The sequence below is a fragment of the Amyelois transitella genome, chromosome 21 (genome assembly GCF_032362555.1).
Source record: "Amyelois transitella isolate CPQ chromosome 21, ilAmyTran1.1, whole genome shotgun sequence".
Lineage (NCBI taxonomy): Eukaryota > Metazoa > Arthropoda > Insecta > Lepidoptera > Pyralidae > Amyelois > Amyelois transitella.
The window spans coordinates 5,293,317-5,316,262 of NC_083524.1; the positions used below are offsets into that span (position 1 = coordinate 5,293,317).

At 36.0% G+C, this 22,946-nt stretch overlaps 2 protein-coding genes across 17 annotated transcripts in view; both read right to left on the reverse strand.

Moving 5' to 3' along the window:
- LOC106135600 (brain tumor protein) overlaps positions 1-22,946 on the reverse strand; it is a 342,528-nt gene that overhangs the window by 157,742 nt on the left and 161,840 nt on the right. Inside the window, exon 3 of one of the 16 annotated variants that reach the window (XM_060950272.1) lies at positions 1,762-1,793. The exons of the other annotated variants lie outside the window; for them this stretch is intronic. The gene's annotated coding sequence lies outside the window, so the exon portion shown is untranslated. The remainder of the gene's footprint in view (positions 1-1,761; positions 1,794-22,946) is intronic. 16 annotated transcript variants of the gene reach the window in all.
- Positions 2,777-3,163, reverse strand: LOC106135546 (uncharacterized). Its single transcript, XM_013335893.1, has one exon. It carries the CDS (start codon positions 3,161-3,163, stop codon positions 2,777-2,779), a length of 387 nt encoding a protein of 128 aa, XP_013191347.1.

Below are 22,946 nucleotides of genomic sequence, written 5' to 3' on the forward strand. Positions count from 1 at the left end.
AATGTGATATTTTGACAGTGACTCCCCGCCGCCTCATGACTTTCGTAACAGTTCGTTCAATCTCGACGGTCGCTCGGACCTTCGGCGAAACCTTCGGCTTCGGCCGGATTTTGGGCCGAAGCCGAATGTTTCGCCGAAGGTGGATTTTTTGGCCGAAGGTGGCCGAAGCCGAAGCCGAAGCCGAAGCTTCGGTCGGACACTATGAATGAGATATCAACACGGAACCTCTGGGCGTATAATTTGAATTGTGGCATGGAAGCTTTAAGTGGTCTAGGGATGCACAAAAAGAGAATTATCTGAAATCCCCACGGGATTGGAAATTAACAGTTTGTATGTTTTTTTTTGTACGCGGAGGTACCACGTTTTTTGTACCACGGGCTTATGTTAGTTTATGTATGTTTGTTACTCTGTCACGCAAAATTTACTCAAAGGATTCAGAAAAAATTTTTCAGTAAAATAGAGAAATACACAGACTTAAGTTTACACGTGAGCGAAATAAAACATTGGCTTTACTTTTAGGGTTCCTATTAAAATAATTATTAAAAAACAGGGGTGATATCGTTTTTTTTTTATCTTAGATACACAGCTTTAAAATGATATAAAAAAGATCAGATAAAAATGTAAGAAATCGGTTACTCGGAAACATCACACACTTCATAATGTCATACTTAATTTCTCATAGCAGTAATGAGGGCAAATTTTTCCACGACTGCGTACAAAATTCACATGAAGGCAACAAATGAGCCATATGGCCGAAACGACCCATGTTATAAGACATTCCACTGATTATGGCGCCCTAAAACCGTTACGACCTTATGAACGTTAAATATCTTGTACTGCATACAAACTAGTTCATTGCTAGATATGACTTCCACGCGAGGAATAGGTTATATTTTTAGGTATCGAAGCGGTAGTGCGATTGCCTCACAAGGAAGGAACAATCTTCTGTCTGGAAGAATTTGTCAGGTTGATTAAGGTTTGTGATAAGCATCGACAACCTTGCCGTGTGGTTCCTGGCACTTGAAAATATGACCACTATATTTTCTCAATGGAAAATCAGTTAATTCGTTTAGTGCAAGATTCAGAGTACTGAATCTAACAGAACATCTTACCAACCAGACCAGTAGGTCTGGTTGGTAAGATGTTCTGTTAGAAGTCACTGAAAAGAACTCAGTAATTTGAGATTGTATTCGTCATTCGAATGTTCATCCTGCTAGCGTATGTGGTTCATCAAATCAAATCATTAATTTGCTTGAATGTATTAAAATGGTTAGTGACCGGTTACATATACCGGTTGGGTTCTCCCTAGAGACGAGCTCGGGGCCTAAATATGACCACGATCTACGAGTAGGTAGAAAGGTAAATGCACAAAATGACTCCCGCCTGACCTTTATAATCCTACTGAATTAGAATTGATTAAAAAATATGTATAACCACTTTTCAACATTCAGTTTTCGATATTCAGTTTATAACTTTGTGATTTAAGTTCTGATATAAAATCAAAACTTTTTGATGGATACCTCTTTGATTTAAAGCTACTTGAGATGACTTGCAGACTAAAGTACTTATTTTTAAGCACATAATTTTATTTTTAAGGGAAAAAGAGTCGTTGGAAGTTTTAAAATTATTTTTCGTAAATCGAGTACAAACTCGATGATATAAAGCGGGTTTATTTGTTACTTGTGGAAGTTAACGAGATTTTCCGTTTTACGCGGGCGTTTGTTAGTATATGACAAACTGAAACAAAAAACTACATAATACCTTAATTATTTTCAGCTTGGTTGATAAATTACCTGAAACAAAAGAAGTTTATGAATACTCGTGGAGCCATCAACTTAGCTTCTCGTTAATTGGGAAAGTTGGAGATCAGCCCCGTAATTACATATACAATTAACATACAGCCTTGGCCAAAAGTATTAGGCACCCCCAACTTTTATTAAAATAATGAAGTAAAACAACTTTTATTTTCTATATTTATTTATTTCTTAAAAATTAGGTTAATATAAACAAGAAAAGCTTAAAATTTAGTAGGTCCACCTTTAGATTTTATTACTGCACTGATTCAAGCCGGCATGCTGCATACTAACTTTGTACACTCATTCCTAGAAATACTGTTCCATTCTTAAACTAATGCATTTTTAATGCACTTTTTGATGAAATACTATGCTCCTTGATCCTCTGCTTTAAAATACCCCAAAGATGCTCAATTGGGTTGAGGTCTGGAGACTGCATCGGCCAATCCAGCACCTTAATATTATTTTCAACAAACCAACGCATCACAATCCCTGACTTATGACACGGTGCGTTGTCTTGCTGAAAAATGACGCCGTCTAGGTTGTTGTCACCGTAAATGCTTATTAGCGATGGTATTAGAGGAGTTTTCAGTACTTGGATGTACTTTTCACTGTTCATACGACCTTCACAAACAAACATTTCACCAACGCCATCGGCAGCCATGCAGCCCCAGATCATAATGCTACCTCTGCCGTGCTTGCCAGTAGGTACAACATAATCTGCATGGTATTCTGCGCCCATACGTCGCTACACAAAGGTCACACCCGGTGTCCCAAAAACCTGGTTGAGGAAAAAACAATACCTATTAGGAAATTGATTATAATTTGTAATATTAGAGTGGAACTAAAAAGGAAACGTTCTTAATTATAAGAAAACTACTAGAATTGACTCACCTTAAAGTTAGATTCATCAGACCACACCACATTAGCCCAATCTTCCTCTGTGAAATGTTGGTACTGTAAAGCTATTCTAGGCGCTTCTTTTAATTAGTTTCTGACAGCCTAGGCTTCTTCCTGGCTTTGCACCCTTTTAGGCCTGCTTCCCCGAGTCTTCTTGTGTCGGTTCGCGAACTTATTGACTTTCCAGCTTCATCTGACAACGCAGCAGCAAGCGCGGAAGAAGTTTTCTTCCTATTTTTCAGTGACTCTCGAACCAATTTTCTATCTTCGCGATCCGTAGTCACACGTTTTCGGCCTGCTCGTGGTTTGTTGTCGTGGGTACCGGTCTCAGTAAAACGTTTGATGGCCGACTGTACAGCGCAACGCGAACATTTCACCAACTTGGCGATTTCTTTCTGGGATCGCCCTTGTTCGTGTAAAAGTTCAATTTTCACTCGATTTTCAATAGTAATTTTACTTTTTTTGGGCATTTTAGAATTAATATGATGTCAATTTGTCACTCAAAAAAAATTACAGCTCGTTTACTAGTTGAAGTCTAGAACACAACTGGTCATATAATCACTGATGAGATTACAAAAAACTGAAATCTTTTGTTTTCGGTGACCAGGGTTTTTCATGACCTCAAAATATGCCACCTACTGTGCCAGGTAACGTTTTATGACCCTGACAATACATTAAAGATAAGTATTTATTCATTGTTTCAATAGTAAACATGCATTGTGTATTTTTAAGGGGTGCCTAAAACTTTTGGCCAAGGCTGTATGTATGTAAAAACGGCGGGATCAAACGGTCGGTAATAATTACTCCCGGTTACGTGTCGTGTTTTGGATTTTAATTACACTGTAATAAACATTATTGTGTATTTTTTGTATGTAAGTTACACATACATACATATGTACATATGTATAATCACGTATTTCGGGATAGAGAAAGCCAACAGTCTTGAACAGATTGAAAGACCACGTTCAGCTGTTTGACTTAATTGAGATTCCAATAGTTAAAGGTTGCTAGCCGATTGTCTAAACGAAGAATCCCAAGTTTATAAAAGCCTATACCTAAGTCGCCTTTTACAAAATTTATGGGTTCTATCTGTGATGTACCAATTGAAGCTTTTACTATTCTAAAATTTGCACCTTGACAGAATTTTTCTATGAGAATTGTAAGAAAATCATTACGTGCATTCGTTATTAATGGGTGAATTAGTAATTAATAGTTACGCTACGGTGTAAGCGGCGGCCATACTTGATGGCAGTTCACCCATTTTAATTACAATTATAGCCCTTTTATTACGGCTCCATTTGTAATGGCAACGAACGGTGAAAATTGAGTTTTGTCGGGGAATAGCCGATTTGTCAGATGGAAGATTACATTGTTTTTCATGAATCTAAACGGATTAAAAGACGAGAGATACAGGTTGTAAACAATCAGGTTACTGAGGTTCGTATTGAATATGAAAGGTTGATAGTTGTTTGTCAGTTAGTCACTCAGTAACGCAAGAGTTTCTGGGTTCGTAAAAAGTTTAGTATTCTTTCTTTACTATAGTAAAGTAAAGTAGCTATAGCTAAAACCAAAAAACTAAATATCGCAATAGACGTCGAGAGATTATTAAACTTTATGTTACTTTATACTTCGAGGCTAACTTAATCTGTGTAATCTTAAAATCGAGACATTAGTATGAGTTGGGGAAGATTAACTGTACAATATGAATATTTGCCGTAGTGGACATATTAATAAAATCAACGTGAAAAATATTGATATTCTTTAGGAGCTAGGCTTGCTCTTTGTTTATGATTTGAACAATTAATAAAAAAACATTCATGCTTTTAAGAGGATATATTGATAACAAAAAATAGGTCAAGAGTACCCGAGCTTGATTATGAATGTGAATGAAGCGAAATAAACACGCAGGCATCGTGTCCAGTGGAATGATGTGCTCTCTGGCTACCCCTCCGGGAAAGAGGTGTGTTTCATACACACCTCTTTCCCGGAGGGGTAGCCACACAAAAAAATGCTGGAGGGTAAAATTCCGTTGTAAATGTTGTTCCATTATTAATTATGTTACAGTCTCCACGAAATATCTAGCTTAAGATTGATGTTATGTTTTATGTTACTTCTTTGTGTATTTTATGAAGAAATAAATAAATTTTTACCTTTTTTTATTTTTTATTAATTATGTGGTGCCACTGCAACACACATTAAACTTGTATTTATGCGAAACAAAGTATCTCATCTACACACTTGGGGACAAAAAATATTTTTAATTTACTTCGCGAGGGAAAACAATGGCGGTCTGTGAAAGGAAACAAATTGCTTGAAAGTGGAAAATAATTAGTTTTTCTCGCGAAATACGACGGTTGAATGCGATGGTGGCGACAGGAGGCTGGCTCTGTTTAGTATTAGAATTTTATTATTAGAAATACATAGATCATGCTAGTAGCTATGCCGGCGAGAGTTAAAAATCTCGTTTATTTTCAGTTCCATCAAAATATCTCAATTAATGACTCCAATCTTCCGGTTATACGAATCATATGAGAAGCTCTCGCGTTTGCTCTGTCACACCGTTTACCCTTTCTTGACATCCTAGAAAATCGTATCCATATATAATTATGTATAAATAATTATACAAGTATATATATATAATTATATTCAGTATTATTCTACGAGGGAGGTACAAGCCATGCTATCGCCGAATGGCCGCCCTAATCTGTTATGTAGACAGTATTGTTCAAGGATTTTAATAGTTTCATTATCGACAAACTCGCACCTTACATGGTGTCCTTCCCTATGGAAACTTCCACCCTGCAGCGAATTTAAAAACGTTCTACGTATAAAGTTGAAAAAAAAATGTAAAGTACCAGTTGTCAGTAGAAGTGACAGTCATTCAATATGCCTGGTTCAATATTTATTAGTTATTATTATTTTATATCAGTTGTTGATGAGCCCGGGGTCCGATTTCCATCATGTTCGGTATCCTGTGCCGTGTGGTTCCCAGCACCAATATTATAAAGGATAGGTCCATTCCATCTCTTTCCCATTGATGTCGTAAAATGCGACTAAGGGATAGGTTGATAAACTTGTGATTCTTCTTTTAGGCGATGGTCTTGCAACCTGTCACTATCTGAATCTCAATTCTATCATTAAGCCAAACAGCTGAACGAGGCCAGTATTTCAAGACTGCTGGCTCTGTCTACCCCACAAGGAAGGAAGTGATTGTATGAATGAATGAATGTACGGTATCCTTAGCTTTAAGTATACGAGTATTACGTTTGGATGTTGAGTTAGCGTGGTTTAGCTGTAGTATGTTTTTGCGATGAATTACATCTCCTTTCAGCCGCCATGGCAACTCAGTTTCGCAACAAGTAATGAAAAAGACTTTTTTATTTTTTTGGCTACTAATTTCGATGGAAGATCCTGCAGTCAGTAAAAGTGATATAGATAGGTATGTGAGGCAATGAGATTGGATAAAAATCGAATGGAAAGTCTCGCAAACGCCACGACAGCGAAGACACAGGCAGAAGTCAAGTTGAAAATAAAGATCTTTATTTTTCGTCTGAAGCAAAATTTTCTCATTGTAAAGAATTTTGAGGACAAGGCCGCTTACGAAAGCTAATTATGTATATATTTTCCAACGAGACCAATTATTTATTCTGCAATCTGATGAAGGTTGATAAGGCTCGATTTACATAAACGAGTAAAAACGTACTTCCGTCAACAATGTAATTCCCTTTGTCTTCGCTTTGTGAATTCTAATGGCGACAGTCTCTATGTAAGGTAGTGGTATGTCTTCTCTATATATAGCAAACACTTAAGAGTTAGTATTACTGTAGAACGCGCATTTAGGTTGAATATATAATCCCAAGTGCCGTGTGGTACCCGGCACCAATACAAAAAAGAATAGGACCGCTCCATCTCTTTCCCATGGATGTCGTAAAAGGCGGCTAGTAACCTGTCACTATTTGAATCTCAATTCTATCATTAAGCCAAATAGCTGAACGTGGCCATTCAGTCTTTTCAAGACTGTTGGCTCTGTCTACCCCGCAAGGGATATAGACGTGACGATATGTATGTATATATGTATATAATCCCAACATCTACTAAATTAATCTTCTTGAAAAATCACATACATATAATTAAGTGTTTGGATAAGGACATAGGGTTTACCTTTCATACCAGTAAACACTACAGTTCCCGTGGGATTTGCGAAAAACCTTTATTCTTTTGTAGGTGGCGCTAAATTCGGTGCTTTTTTGTAAGTGGCGTTTAAACGCAAAGTTAGTTATTAGTACATTTGTTTTTTTTTTATTATTGTTCTGTAGTTTAATAACCAACTTAATGATTACTCACTAAAACTGCCTATAAAAGAAAAGAAAAATTACTCAATTGCAGTTATCTAAAATAAAAATAGTGTATTATTATCGAAACTGCAAAATGCAAGGTCAGGAAATAGAAAGGTATAATAGTGAAGGTCAACTAGTCGTTGAATATTTTTCTTCATTTTACGGTTATTCTATTAGAAATTGTTTTATTTTGTTAGATATGTAAGACGTTATTTATATAAAAAATCATAGCAGCGATTGTAAATCCATACTTAGTTTAATCTATTGTAATGCGCACTGCTTAAATTTGGAATACCGCCCCTCTTCTTCTCAGTTCCCTGATACTTTGACATTATTATAAATTTTCAATAGTGAATAGGCATTATTTAACCTTGTGTACACTATCAGGCAGACTGAGGTCAAAGGCACTCGAATTCTTAAAAAAAACTTTTATATTTACATACATACCAGACTCAAATAGTGACTGATTGCTGGTTCATCACATAAAAGAAGATTCCCAAGTTTATTAGCCATTCCCTTGACTGACTTTTACAATTGGCACGGAAAGAAGCAGCTTAGATGCTATGTTTTTCTTTCGCCACCGGACCACCCATAGGTACCCATAGGTACTAATGACTTATTATAAATTTGTTATTGTTACTGTTGACCGTGTCTAATCGCTAGGATACATATATATATAGTCACGTCTGTATCCCCTGCGGGGTAGATAGAGTCAGTAGTCTTGAAAAGACCGATAGGCCAAGTTTAACTGTTTGGCTTAATGATGGAATTGAGATTCAAATAGAGACAGGTTGCTAGCCCATCGGCTAAAAAAGAATTGCAAGTTTATAAGTCTATCTCTAAGTTGCCTATTACGACATCCATGGGAAATAGATATAGTGGTCCTAATCTTGTTAATTTTGGTGCCGAGAACCACACGCCACAATTCCTATTCAAAATCTCATTAATACCTATCATGTATTATATTAAAATATTAAAACAGCGAGTAAACCTGATCAAAAGCATATTCAAACATCAATAAATAAAAAAGTGGACATAACTCTTACGTGTAACTCGTAAACATCTTGTCCGCCTGTTCACAGTACCAACCTTGTAACACTGGCCTTAACTTGCTTTCGTTGCGACCTCAATTCTATACTTTCGCTGTTTTGACCCACTGCCGGGACCTTGATCGTGGTAGTGACACAAGTTATTCCTTTTTTTTTACATTTTCATCGATAATTGCATCGCTGCTTTGCTAAAAACTAAGTATAACCATCTTTATGCCTAATTCGCTATTTGATTTCTGGCACTTATAGGAAAAAGAATTGGACTACTCCAACACTTTCCCATGGGTTTCGTAAAATGCGATTAAGGTATAGATTAATAAACTTAGTATTCGTCTTTTAGGCGATGAGCTAGCAACCTGCCGAATTTGAATCTCAATTTCATCATTGAGCCTGAACGTGGCTTTCGGTCTTATCGAGACTGTTGGATCTGTCTTCTCCGTAAGGGATTTAGACGTGACTTTATGTATGTATGTAGTTCCGTTACTATCTTACTAGGCATTTTATATAGTACACACATAGACGGGACCAGTCGTAAAAGCGATCTATTTTTAGAAGGAATCGATTGCTGGGATTCGACGCGATTTTCTTGTTTGTTGTGCGTGAGGAATTCAATACCCTATCTACTTCGTGTATACAAGGCTTATGTATAACCTACTCTGTACCCCGCTTCCTAAAATAAGGGGCTTTTGAAAGTCGGAGTGATATTTGTACGCATTATTTGAGCTTGTGAGTACCTCTCACTTCCACTCCCATCTTACTTACCATCAGAGGTCAAATGTCTTATCATAGTTAGGGGAAATAAACAATAGATCTATAAGAAAAAACTGTAATCGCAACTCTGAATTTTATTATTCTAACTTGTATTTGGAAAATAGAGCTACAAAATAAATAAATTTGATATTTTTCTTAGAATATTTATTTATGCCGTGTGGTTCCCGGCACCAATACAAAAAAGAATAGGACCACTCCATCTTTTTCCCATGGATGTCGGCTTACAAACTTGGCATTCTTTTTTAGACATTGGGTTAGCAACCTGTCACTATTTGAATCTCAATTCTATCATTAAGCCAAATAGCTGAACGTGGCCATTCAGTCTTTTCAAGACTGTTGGCTCTGTCTACCCCGCAAGGGATATAGACGTGACCATATGTATATATGTATATTTATTTAAAAAGGTGACATTTTTACTACCAATAAAAATACTAAATAAAAAGTTATGCGACTTATTTTGTATGTTCCAACATTGCTACAACTTGTCAACTTTTATTTAGCGGTTTAGTTAACAAAGCCCTTAAACCTAACCGTAAGACCCCGGCATTAAGTTGCCATCAATAAAAACTAATGAACATAGCTGGCAACATTTGAACAACGTATTAAACCTCTTTAAACAAAGGAAACGGAGTTATGTTCGAATTACACGCGCATTTAGTTTTACAGCCCCAAATTAGGACGCACGCAATAAATTGTTGAAAGTTAGATGTTACTACCTGCATTAGGTACTTCAGTTATTTAAATTTTAGGGTATCTACGATGATATTTTTAAAATACTCATTTACAAAAAAAAAAAATATTAATTTGTGACCCAAAACGCCTAATCTTCTTAAGCTGATCGGTGATTGGTTTTGGTAAACGTAGTAGGGAATTCACTTATAAATTTCCCTAAATTGCACGGTAAATAACAAAGAGGGGCTTACTTCGATATGCAATCTTTCCCAGATAACCTTAAGAACATTGCGTGAGGAGATTAAGGTGGTCCTGTGCATAAATTGCAGGTGTCAGATGGGAGAGAATTTGTGGGAGAGTCAAAACCTGACTTACCCACACCTATCCAGAGAGGTAAGAAAATAACCAGGAATGACTAAAGACAGGAGAATGAACAATATTAAATAAGTTAAATTTTATTTTGTACTGTATTGTCATCTTTTTACGAAGTCTAGTAACAAGACATTATTAATTCATATAATCACGTCTATATTGCAGGGTAAAAAAGGACATACCCAAGTTTTTAAGCATATCCTTTAGTCGCCTTTTAAGACAGATATGGGAAAGAGATGGAGTTGTCTTATTCTTTTTATCGGTGCCGGGAACCACACAGCGCAGTAACAAGACACGATGCCATAAACACATCCCTAACAACCCAGATTTATGTTTTGGCCCAAAAAACACGATCGTTTGGCCCCACACTAATAGTGCAGCATCGAGACATTACCACTTAGGGGTCATAACATCCCCGATTGACCCCGGACCTTAATGGTGGGGCGTATGTGGTCTCATTTGCTTTTATGTGATCGTATTTAGGAGACCTAAACTATCACTCGAGGTCGGCTCATGATGTTATAAATTTGTTTTCATATTGACACTGTAATCATGAAGCTACCTACAACTACATGTTTGGTTTCCAGTTACTGACATTGAAATACTTATTTAGATTTTTGTGCTCCCGGCAAAGATAAGAAATGGATCACAACACTTATTTCTTCTCCCAATTCTATTAAATAACTAGAATAAATATAAGTTAAAATTGGCTAGCAGATTATTTATTACCTACGTAACAATATAAAGGTGAGGCGAAATCGCTACAAGTTACTAAAAACAATCACGCGACGTTATCAGCCAATAATAGCGAAGAGTCTAAATCGCGCAAGCAAAGATTTCACGGATTGGATCATAATATACCACCACCTCCGACATCTATACAAACAGCCAACCCCCCATATTTTCTATCATAATCGGCGACAACGGATGACCAAGAGTAAGCTTCTCCGCCTCTTTTATACGAGTATTTTGAAGTCAACTGCCGACATGAACTAATGTGCTGAAATTAAAGTGAGAGGGAGATCTTTCCCCCTTGAAAGAAGGTGTCCAATTCATTTGTGCACTTTAAGCTCGTGTTAAATACAAAAACAGCACTTGAAATTAAATGTAAGTGCTTTAATTTAGTTATTAAGGCAACCCATATTTGTCTATCATCCAGTTAATTGCTCCACGCATCTATCACCGAAGATGACTTCATTTAAATGACGATGCATAACGTACCAAATGTGGTATTCAAGGGACCCATCCTCTTGAATGACACAAATTGCTTAACTTAATCATAAATGATTAACATGTACAACACAGAAGGGAGATACAAATAAGTTCACATTGTCCGATTTAAGTAGTCGAGCAAATCTGTCTCTCATTATAGAGTGCGCACACGTGATAATGTGTGAGCTGTGTGGTTCCCGGCACTGAAGAATAGGATCACATCTTTTCCATGGATGTTGAAAAAAAAAAAGACTTCAAGGCAAGGGTAAGGGAATAGCTAATAAGCTGGGGATTCTTCTTGTAGGCGATAGACTAGCAACCTGTCACTATTTAAATCTAAATTAGATCATCAATATAGCTGAACTGCTGTCTTTTTATGACTGCTGGTTTTATCTACATCAAAAGGGGTATAGACTTGATAATGTGCGCTATAATTCACAAAACTACTAAGATTACGATTTGATTCGCTACATATGTATCTTAATGATGGAATTCAGATTCTGAAATAGTGTAAAAATTTCCAACCTATCGCCTAAGAGAAGAATACCAAGTAGTCTTCCTGATGACTGGCTCTTACAGTTATAAGCAGCTGGCACTTCGGTAACAGCAGATTACATTCACAGCTGTTTGAAACAAGCCTTGATGTAAATGAAGTTTTAGGGTCTCCATCTATAAAAATAAAATCTGGCCAAGTGCGAGTCGAACTCCCACACGAAAGGTTCCGTACCATCATCACGTTTGTTATGTAAATATTATTTTTTATATTCACGTTTCTATCTGTTTATTGAAATCAACCAAAAAATTGCTTAAAATATGAAGAAATGCCAAAAGTCATGCAATTTCTTTCAGTCAAAACAATGCCATCTAGCGCACACCGGTAGAACTAAAACTTTTGTTTTCCTAAGTTGAACTAAGTGTCAAATCTACTCGGCTAGCTCAATTTGAACTAAGCTTAGAGCGAGAGAGACAAAAGTCTTAAGCGGGTTGTAACCCCATCGTTAAGCCTGACGACATTGGTAATGAGTTTACAAGTTTAGACTGCACGAACACACGTTACATTGATGTGATACAATTTGTATAGAGACGCCATCTCGATGATAAGTCGTACAAAGAGAACGGCCATTTTTATAATCTATTTTAGGTTCAAGATTATACAAGATTTAATGGTTTTATTACCAAAAATCTATATTCTTCGGAATTTAGTGTATGTGATGATAGGTAATGAAAGAATAATGTAGATAAAGCGAAATAAGTGTGCGGGTATTACGATAAGCATATAGTTGCTGTCCCTTTGAGAAAGATGTATGATACTTGTACTCAGCTTAACTCTGAAGTAAAATAAAATTGAGTAAATGAATAAGTAACATTTCCAGGTAAAATTCTATTTAATTCCAATTCTTGAATCTGGAAATCGATAGACTTGTCTAGCCAAATATCTCAATGATTTATAACAAATGAAACCCATCCAAATAATGAAGTCGCCAGTTGATAAGTTTAAACAATTACCAGTAAGTGTATGGGCGTTAAGTAAATTAGCGATATAAATTAAAGTGAGCGATTTCCAGCGATTTAAGTAAAGCAAAACGGTTAATGTGTACATTAGACCGAAATTAATCAGTTCATTTCGTTCAATGTGTATAGTTAAATTATGTTAGAGGTAGGTAGAGGAGAGGAGGCTGTGTATGCAATAGATAAGGTAACACACTTTATTGTCCATTAACATTGCCTAGTTCTTCTTGGTTGTCAGGAATCATGGAAAATGCTTATAAACTTTTATATTATTTGTCGTCCTAGGCTTATTAGGTCGGCACTTATCAAAATCTCATAAACCAATATATATACATTCATAAATACATGCAGTTACGTCGATATCCCTTGCTGGGTAGACAGATTCAACAGTCTTGGAAAGATTGAAAGGCTACGATCAGCTATTTAGCTTTATCATGGAATTCAAATAGTGACGGTTGCTAGCCCATCGCCAATAAGCAGAATTCCAAGTTTATTAACTTTTCCTTAGTCGTCTTTTACGATATCCATGGGAAGATGGACTAGTTCTAATTTTAAGTGCCGGGAATCACACGGCGCTGGGAACCACATATATTAATATGACGTAACTAATGTGTTAGACTAACGGCTTTGTCTTTCGTACTACGAGTAGAGACGTGATGATTTTTTTTAAAGTGTGATTTTAAAGTTTTTGGATTGAACAGGTAATAATAGTAAGTACTTACTTACACATGAACATCATGAACAACACCAGTCGTACTGCATAACTCCGAAAACAGCGAGAATCCAATTTCATTTTCTAAAGAGTGAAATGTATTATATTTCAACAGGGACGCAGATATGACACGAAAAGCTAATAAAATATAACATCTGGGGCTACAACAGACGACACAAATTTTATTTCATACAAGTGGAAAATTTCAAAAGCGCTACGAAAACTTACAGCCGTCGGTTTACTTGTGTAGGGTTTCCAAATACTAAGTTATTGCTGGGACAAACAAACAAACAAGGTATTGCGAAATAGCGAAGAAATTACATTCCAGTTGCCAAATATGCTTTATTTTTATCACATTTGCCAGATTTGTGAGTTATTGGGATGTGTTTGAGATTCTTCAGTCCACCGTTGCGGTGTAGTGATTAAATGAAAGACTTTCCATAGACTGACGGATTGAGTTTGTTATGTTTGATAGTAAATAAAAATACTCAGCGCCATTATTTCATTGATAAAAGGTGTTTTTATTATTCTTTTTCACTCTTCATTTGTTATCATCCGGTATCACCCGAATAATAAAGAACATTACAGAAAAATATATAAATATTTTGATTTTTTTATTGAAAATTTTAATCTGTCTAGCTTTTCATAGACACAGGGACATTGTTTTACTCGTAGATAGTAATCTAATATCGTGTAGCGAGCTGGTACTCTTTACATGTTATGGATGGATTAAAAATACCCGCCCTTGCGGTGGAGTAAAAAACCAACACGGGTGTTTGCCAGCAATATGTCGTAAATGTAATATTCATAATGGACGTCCATAAAAGGCCCATAGCTTTAACGTATCATTTTCGAAACACTTTGCTAAGAAATAAATATTTATACACCTGCCCCAATATGATTTTATTACGTGGTTTATAAATCCTTTTTATAATTTGGTTTGTTTATGGAATAATATTAATAAGTAAGTAGTTAAAGTAAGTTAAACTAGGATGAATATGGAAGTTCCCGCCCTCCATAGTATGTTAATCTTTTGATATTTAATTCTATTTTAATCTAGTTTCGCTCTAAGCTTGAGAAAAATAAATTGTTTTAGATATTATACATAGTTTTTAAGATGTTATGCTTGTATGGTAATCCACCTATTGGTCGTTAGTTTAAATTCGCGTTTGTTTCGTGTAAGTTTATTACAAACCATATATCGTTGAGAAGAAAATTGTAGCGTTTGCGTAAATCTGATATAATGAGAGAGCTATAATTCAGTAAATATTCATTTAATTTGTTTCATCATGATTTTACATGAAAGAGTAACAAACATACTAACATCTGTATTCCTTAGCTATCCCGTTTATAATATTAGAAAGGCTTGTAACTTGAATTAAGACGACTTGATCGACTTGTTCTTTCGCAGCACGTAGCATTTTTCTATATTATCTTAGAGCCATGGTCACCCGACTGTGGAGCTACATACGTGACCTTGTGCGATTCAGAACTTCGTGCAGGAGTAATTTTGACATACGGATAGAAAATACAGGTGACGATGATAGGTTTCTCTCAGATTTAAAGTAGCTTAAGTTAGCTCAAAAGATAGCTGTGTCACCTAGCTTAAGTTGGTGTATGGGATGTGGCAAAGGTATCTCTTGAGCAGTGTGTACAAACTTCACTATAAGAGCCGGGGTTTTATCTAATTACTAATAGTATGTTGTTCGTACAAAAACTATTAGCACTTATTATATATTTTTTTAATGTGCTAATTTAGTATTTTCTAAAGACTACTAGATGCTAGTTCATAAAAGAGAATTTCACTTTCACCAATATTCAATCCTTTTCTTAGATTAACTTAAAAATCTGTGCGGGAAGCAAATCAGCTGGATGAAGCTATGGTTTGCTACTAAACCAGTATAAAAACAACTAACGAAATCAATCAAAATCTCAACTTTCTTTGGCTTATCTTCAACCTTTTTGCCCTTCCTAAAAATACGTTACCCAAACAAAACACACAAAAAACTTTGCTAAGCCGTCGAACAACCGCAACTTCATAATTAGGTGGGCACGCAGTAACAATAAAAACTAATGAAGCGCCCTCTATCGTCTATAAAAGACATCCCAGTTTGCCAGATTTCGTTTTATTCTGTTATTTCTCTAAGAAACTCAGCTGTTTTTGCTACAGTGATAAAGACCGAGTTTGAGATTATATCGAGCCACAGAGCAAGGGAGTGAAGGTCGCCGAGAGGGTGTTACAGTGCTCTGTGCTCGTTACGTTTTACAATATCGTGTCCTTTGACGGTTAACCTTGAATTCTCTTTGTTCGTTCCAGTCGGAGTTATTTTATATCTAGCCATAAAGTTGACGAAAGCGAATACTAGTATCAAGGGTGAGCTTAAACAAAATTGTGAACTAGCTTTTATGTTTGAAGGGTTGATCATGTGGTAATAGGTATCACTCTTTCTTAAGCAAATGTACGTCTTGACGTGCTCTTGAGATACCTCCTATACTCCCTCCCATCCTTGCCTTACAGCCTATACAAGTCCACAGCTGGACTAAATCCTTTGTCAGATTTCTAGCCTGGAATAAAATTTGTACTAGTTCTCATGTAATTGCCGTTGCATCCTCTTATCTTTTCCTTCCTTAACCTCCATTGTAAGATTGATTTATACACCTTAGAACCTGCCAAAATCAATTCCGTCATATAATCCCATTTCGACAGTTAATGTTGATAAATGACTCGCGGAACGGATTTACTGCGAAAATTGAGTGATCCGAAGGTAATCTTGAGGCCATTGACCCACCTGCTACACATGTCCTGACAGGATTGATGATTATAGTGATATAACTGTGTATAATTTAATTTCATCATGACCTTATTATAAATCCTTTACAAAGTAGACAAAGCTGTATGGCTTAATAATATATTAAAAATAGTGTCAGGTTTAGAATTAGAGTTAAAGAAGAAAGTACGACAAAGTATTTCTTCATTACTACATATTATGAAGCCTTATTTTTATTTTCCAAACGACATCTATTTCAAGTTCAGTCATATCAATCATAAGTGTATTGACTTAATTACATAAAGACTCATAGGATGATGAACATATAAACAATTTTATGAGGTTATTGTTATCCTTTTTTTTCATTGTGTACTTAAAAAGCTTTGACTGTTGTACGTTAAATGGCGTGTTTTTGTATCACACGATTATGCTTGTAAATAACTTTATGAGGTTATTGTCACGATACATATCTTATATTTTAGCTAAACGTCGGCCTTTCATCATATAAGTGTTTCAAGACTGTTCTGCTACCCCACAAGGGATATAGACGTGGTTATATGAATGAATGAATATATATATCTTTCGGAATGTAATCGAAACTTCGTAGTATGAAAATTTTCGAGGCGACTCCTAAAGTCTGGTTATATTCGGGTATCGGTCAAAACATTCGAAGCAAATAGTCGGATATATCCGTCCGTATCCCGTATTGCGAACACGCGTGTGCGTGACGAGAATATGGCATAGTGAACTTACAGCCCTAGCACACCGCTTTTGTTTTTAATACATACGTACATATTATCACCTCTTTAACAATTACGGTGTATACAGAGCCAATAGTGTGGCGAAGACTGTATGCCTTAATATGATACATACATACTTACATATGATCACGTCTATATCCCTTGCGGGGTAGACAGAGCCAACAGTCTTGAAAAGACTGAATGGCCACGTTTAGGTATTTGGCTTAATGATAGAATTGAGATTCGAATAGTGACAGGTTGCTAGCCTATCGCCTAAAAAAGAATCCCAAATTTGTGAGTCTATCCCTTAGTCGCCTTTTACGACATCCATGGGAAAGAAATGGAGTGGTTCTTTTCTTTTTTGTTTTTCTTAATATGATGATTTGGTATTATTTATTTAATGTGAGTGAGTATATGATATGAGTGACTATTAATTAGAAGTTGAAAGCCTGTCAGTCAGGCAACTGGATGAGAACCATAATCCACTGCATAGATAAAACTTGACGTATCCAATCCAGGGTCATGGTCAGACGCACACCCTGGGCTTCTCTCCAGAGTGCTGAGGAAAAAACGGGAATTACCAACAAGGGGACGCTTGCTACTACAATCTCAATCTACGAATCAGTGCAAATCATCATAAGAAAAAGGCGACAACTTTTTATTTGTTTGGAAAATGTACAAGCGCTTTTATATCTTTATAGTGGCGACTAGATTTCGTCATGGTTTTTGGTGAGTGAAAATTATATCCGCTAAAGATTACGGGTCGAAACAGTTTAGGATGAACGCACTGAATTTTTGTGGGTTTTTCGCTCTTTTATTGAAAACTTTTAAGAGGCTGTAAATGGGATTCGAATTTGTCTGTAAGCTGATGGCACTATATTAATGGACAAGGATTTTTTTATTAAGTGAAAATAATTTATCAAAATTACTGTGGTTTCAATTGATGGTATAATTTTGTGAGAGATATATTTCTCTTTTTCTAATGATAATAACCTCAAGTTAAGTAGTATAATATTAATTAAGCTGAAGTCATAAAAACATCATCTTCCGTAAACAGGTTTAATTTTCTGTTTTACGTTCATTCGATATTTTAATCACTGACAGATTCCTGCCATTAATTTAAACACCCACTTAAACCCGGTCGTAACAAGCTCATTCAAAACATTTGTAACAAACACTAAAACGTAATCGAGAAAATTATCGACATCTGTTAACATCCCTAATCTATTTCGTACGTCATTACATAACGCTAACTACGGATATTACCGCCGTCTTAATAGGGCTGGGAATCGGTTCTCGATTTAAGGTATAACTGCATCGATTAAGATAAGGCGCGTCGATTAATATTTACTGGGGTATTTATGGAACGTAAGGATTGCAATCGATTTTTGGAAGTAATGATGGGAATGCCCTAAGGGATTGTGGCGTGTCTCGCATATTCGTCCATCCAAACAGACCCCATAAAAGTTGACATAATTATTTGTTACAAACCTGCAGCTTATAGGTGAACACAAACCCATGGGAACAATCTTTTTCCCTTAAAAGTTCACCAATATAAGTAGTAATTATGTAAGTAATAAAAAAGAAATTTACTTTTAAGTTGTGTTGTATAAAAAAATTTTTTTTCCTACATACGCCAAAACCGATGTTTCCCACAGAGAAAAAAATAACATGTCTGAAGAATAAAAACGAGCTAGTAGTTTCTTCTCACCGTTAATGATTCACCGTCAAGTTCCGCGTCCCGGAGCGCCACAAATCATGGATACAGGAATGGAGAATGACCCTACGATGAGATAAGGCCCTGAGGTAACTCGAGGGACTTATTTTTCTCTTGTTAGCCGCGTGGTTTAAGTTATGACATTTGTATATGTAACAGTAAGATTATTATCTCTCACACAAACAACTTAGTTATATTTTCTAATCACTAGGTCTATAAAAATATGGTGGAATTGGAAACTTCTTTGTTTGTTTTTCTCATGTTTTGGATCATGGTCATATATTATATAGATTGTAGGTACTACATTGTATTCACTGTAATTTTGTGTTCTTTCGTATATACATGTCATCTCTAACGTCACACGCCATCACCCAATTACAGCGAAGAATACAACGCGCTCAGCTAATGGCAGCGAAGAGTATAAATTGCATAATCCATTGAGTTTCCACAGATTGAAGCATAGATAATACCTCCAACTCAATATCGTCAGTCCTCTGGCACCTACATACGTTTGAATATAAAAAAAATATTTTATAAAGCACGCTAACGCTCATCGCTTGCTCCACAATCTGTCCTTTGTTTTCCCCAAGCTTATAATAGTTTTTCCCATCTCTATTGTTCGATGTCCGGGGTAGGTGCAAATAAATAATACAAGGTAACCCTGGATGATTTATTATATTTTCGACAGGCCTATTGTTTCACGACAGCCGTAATTATCTTCACCTTTTTAGATAACAATTTCGGGATATAAAAAGGTTCCAGTTTTCCTTGCTTGCTTCAGAGGAGGTAAAATTAAATAGAGTGATCGCTCATTTTATAATATTACTTTTTTAAACTTTACGTGTTTAACACATTGGTCTCGTCACATGATGTTTGCAGACAAATCAAACAAATTGAGGAACCGCTGAAGTAAGTTTGGGACTTGTTTTAAAAAAATGGAATCGGAATAATTCAAGTGCATAGAATAATACTAAAATCCATCCTTCCATACTGGCGCGAGGCTACTTTTTTGGAAATTCCCACGGGAGCGAAGCCCCATGCAAAAGCTTGTACAACTTCATAGTCCTTTTTATTCCGATCCGATGGTAACAAATTACGTACTAGTGGGTCTAAATTATAACATTATAATAAAATAATAATAACGAACACACGTAGTTATAGATAAACATCGAATACCCAGGTCATTTTTTACACAATATTGCGTAATTTGCGACAATAACCTGCGTACTATCATCGTATACCAAATAGCATGGCCTCTAATTCATTTTGCGCAAAATAGCACTCTATTACGTTCTGATAAGGAAAAACTATTGTACGAAAATTTGCACGAGTGTAGAACCGAAAAAAAACCTCTACAAGGTCATAAGTTGTCATGCCTTGATGTGGGGTCACTGAACTTGTGGAAATAATGGCGTAATTAATAATATAATGGCTTAGGGTCGATGCCATGTGTTTTTTGGTGTAACGAATAAACAAGTAAAAAAACCCGGATTTACTCAGATCTATTATCAATAGTCTTTGTCTATCTGTTAACTGGTTAGGAGACGTGATTTAGGCCAAACATACATATAGTCACTTCTATATACCTTGCGGGGTAGGCAGAGCCAACAGTCTTGAAAAGGCTAAAAGGCCACTGTCAGCTGTAAAGATTAATGATGGAATTGAGATTCAAATAGTGACAGGTTGCTAGTCTGTCGTCTACAAGAGCAAACCCAAGTTTATAAGCCTATCCCTTAGTCGGCTTTAAGGACAATCATGGGAAGGATATAGAGTGGTTCTATTTTAAAGTGCCGGAAGGCAATAAATAGAGTAACTTAAAATAAATATCTACACTCGAAACATAAATTTCTTGTCGCTTTAGCAAAGATTTCACAGATAGGAGCATAAATTCAACATCCAATTCAAAATCTCAACATCGTCGGAGCCACGGTCCAAGCATCACACCTAGCCTGGCAGAAGATCTGCCCTTTGTCGCTACAAATCAACAACAAAGTCGAGCCTGAATCCTCACTCTCGCTACACCCCAAAACCAGAAAAAAAGGTGTTGTTATTCTAGCCCAAATTGGGTATGAGTCAAGTAATGATATTAATTCTATGACGCATTTGAGTATAAAAACACATACTTATAACACATTTCTAGTGATGTGTGAGTTCGTTGCCCTCTGTAAGGTCAGACATGACAATTGTAAGTTGAAAGAACTCTGAAAACGGTTACTTTTAACCGACTTTTAAAGTAAATTTTTCGAAAGTAACAAATATTCAGTTGAGAAAATTTGTAAATGTATTTTCATTAATTGTCTAAGTTTTTAGTAGAGCTTATTATACAAAAGTCTCGTTTATATTTCACTAGCTTTTCCCGCAACTTCGCTCGTGTGAATTTAGCGCTACCTACAAAAGAATATAGGTTCTTCGCAAATCCCACTGGAACTATATTTATTTAAAACAATCCTATGTCCTTATTTTTCCGTACTCCACACTACAAGTACGCATTATATTTCATTTATATCGTTTCAATGGTGTAACTGTGAAGAGGTAACAAATAAACCAACACACTATCGCATTCTTAATATTAGTATAAATTCGACGCAAACTTTCAGTATTCTTTAAAGGAAAAAATATTCTACTAATTAATAAATGAGTTTGTAAGAATGTGCGTTTGTATTTTTTCTCTTTCAAGCGAAAACTACTAAACAGATTTTCATGAAACTTTTAATATGTAGACATTGAAATAACATGTTATATAAAAATTTATAGAGATTTAAGGCGAACGAAGAGGCGGGCTATAGTTGGTACTAAATATTACCATAGTGTGTTTGTAAACGGAAGTCAAACTTATACATTTATCATGTACAAGGGCCATTAAATCCAATAATCCCTGGTCTGAGGAAACGTCCGAGATGCTATTAACACGAGAGCACTAACCGGTAAGTGTTCAAGACTCTGACAAATGGACGTTAGTTTGAGGCGTTAAGGGGATAGGTCAGTTTATTTTCAATGGAATCTAAAAATAATCCAAATATGTAAATCCGAAAAATTTGACGGCCTCTGTGGCGCAGCGGTAGTGCGCTTGTCTGTGACACCGGGGGTCCCGGGTTCGAATCCCTGCATGATGAGAAAAGAACTTTTTCTGATTGGCCTGGGTCTTGGATGTTTATCTATATAAGTATTTATTATAAAATATAGTATCGTTGGGTTAGTATCTCGTAACACAAGTCTTGAACTTACTTCGAGGCTAACTCAATCTGTGTAATTTGTCCCGTATATATTTATTTATTTATTTAAAATCCATACCACTTTATATTAAAAATTTATGAGAAAGCCTATCTTTTACGCGTTAATAGTTAAAAACTGCGGGAATTATTTTCACAACATATCACGTCTATATGCCTTACGGGGTAGACAGAGCAGTCTTGAAATGACTGATAGGCGTTCAGCTGTTTTATGATAAAAGAAAGAGTGGTCTGTTCTTTCTTCTATTGATGCTGGAAACCACACGACCGCGGATGTCAACCGGAAGTTGGTTCGTGTTAAAACTTGTCTTACCCCATCCAGTATCACGGTCAAGGTCGGCGCACTCAGGGGTCCACTCCTGAGAGTTAAGATGTGTTTGTAAATTTAAAACGACAGAAAATCCAAGAAAACATAGTTTTATTATTTAAGTCAACACAATGACACAAAGCGAGTCAATTCAGTGGGTTTTAATACTAAAAGCATATTGCCGCGAGGGTTGTCCAATAGACATAGCTATTAAGGAGCGGTGAGTGTTAGACTGGACCTCATGCGATGGTCGACAACTGTTCAAGCACCTATACGCTGTTAGGTCGATTATTGGAACGTTTACCCTTTTAGAGTAACCTTATAGATACAGTGCCGTGTGGTTTCCGGCACCAATACAAAAAAAATAATACAAATAATAGGACCACTCCATCTTATTCCCATGGATGTCGTAAAAGGCGACTAAGGGATAGGCTTACAAACTTGGAATTCTTTTTTAGGCGATGGGCTAGCAACCTGTCACTATTGGAAATTTTACTTCTCGACTTGTATATTGTATGTCAGTACGTCATTTATAAGGGTCATTAATAATGATTGTGTAAATAATTAATGAATACTTTTATAAATCATACATACTATGCGTACAAACAGAATATTTAATACATATACTATCTTTTGCCCGTAACTTCATCAACTGTATCTCTGTGCCATATTATTAGTAAAATAGGTTCAGTGGTTTAGGCGTGAAAGCATAACACATAGACAGACAGACGGACAGAGTAACATTCACATTTATATAAAGTAGGGATTTGGACGGATTCTGCAGCGCAGCGGTAGTATACATACATATATGTATCTCACTGAGGCACAAGGTTCTGAATTCGAAACACAGCTAAGGC

Bases quoted from the DNA above. Each gene is read 5' to 3' on its own strand.
- LOC106135546 (XM_013335893.1), bottom strand. From the start codon at position 3,163: ATGCCCAAAAAAAGTAAAATTACTATTGAAAATCGAGTGAAAATTGAA.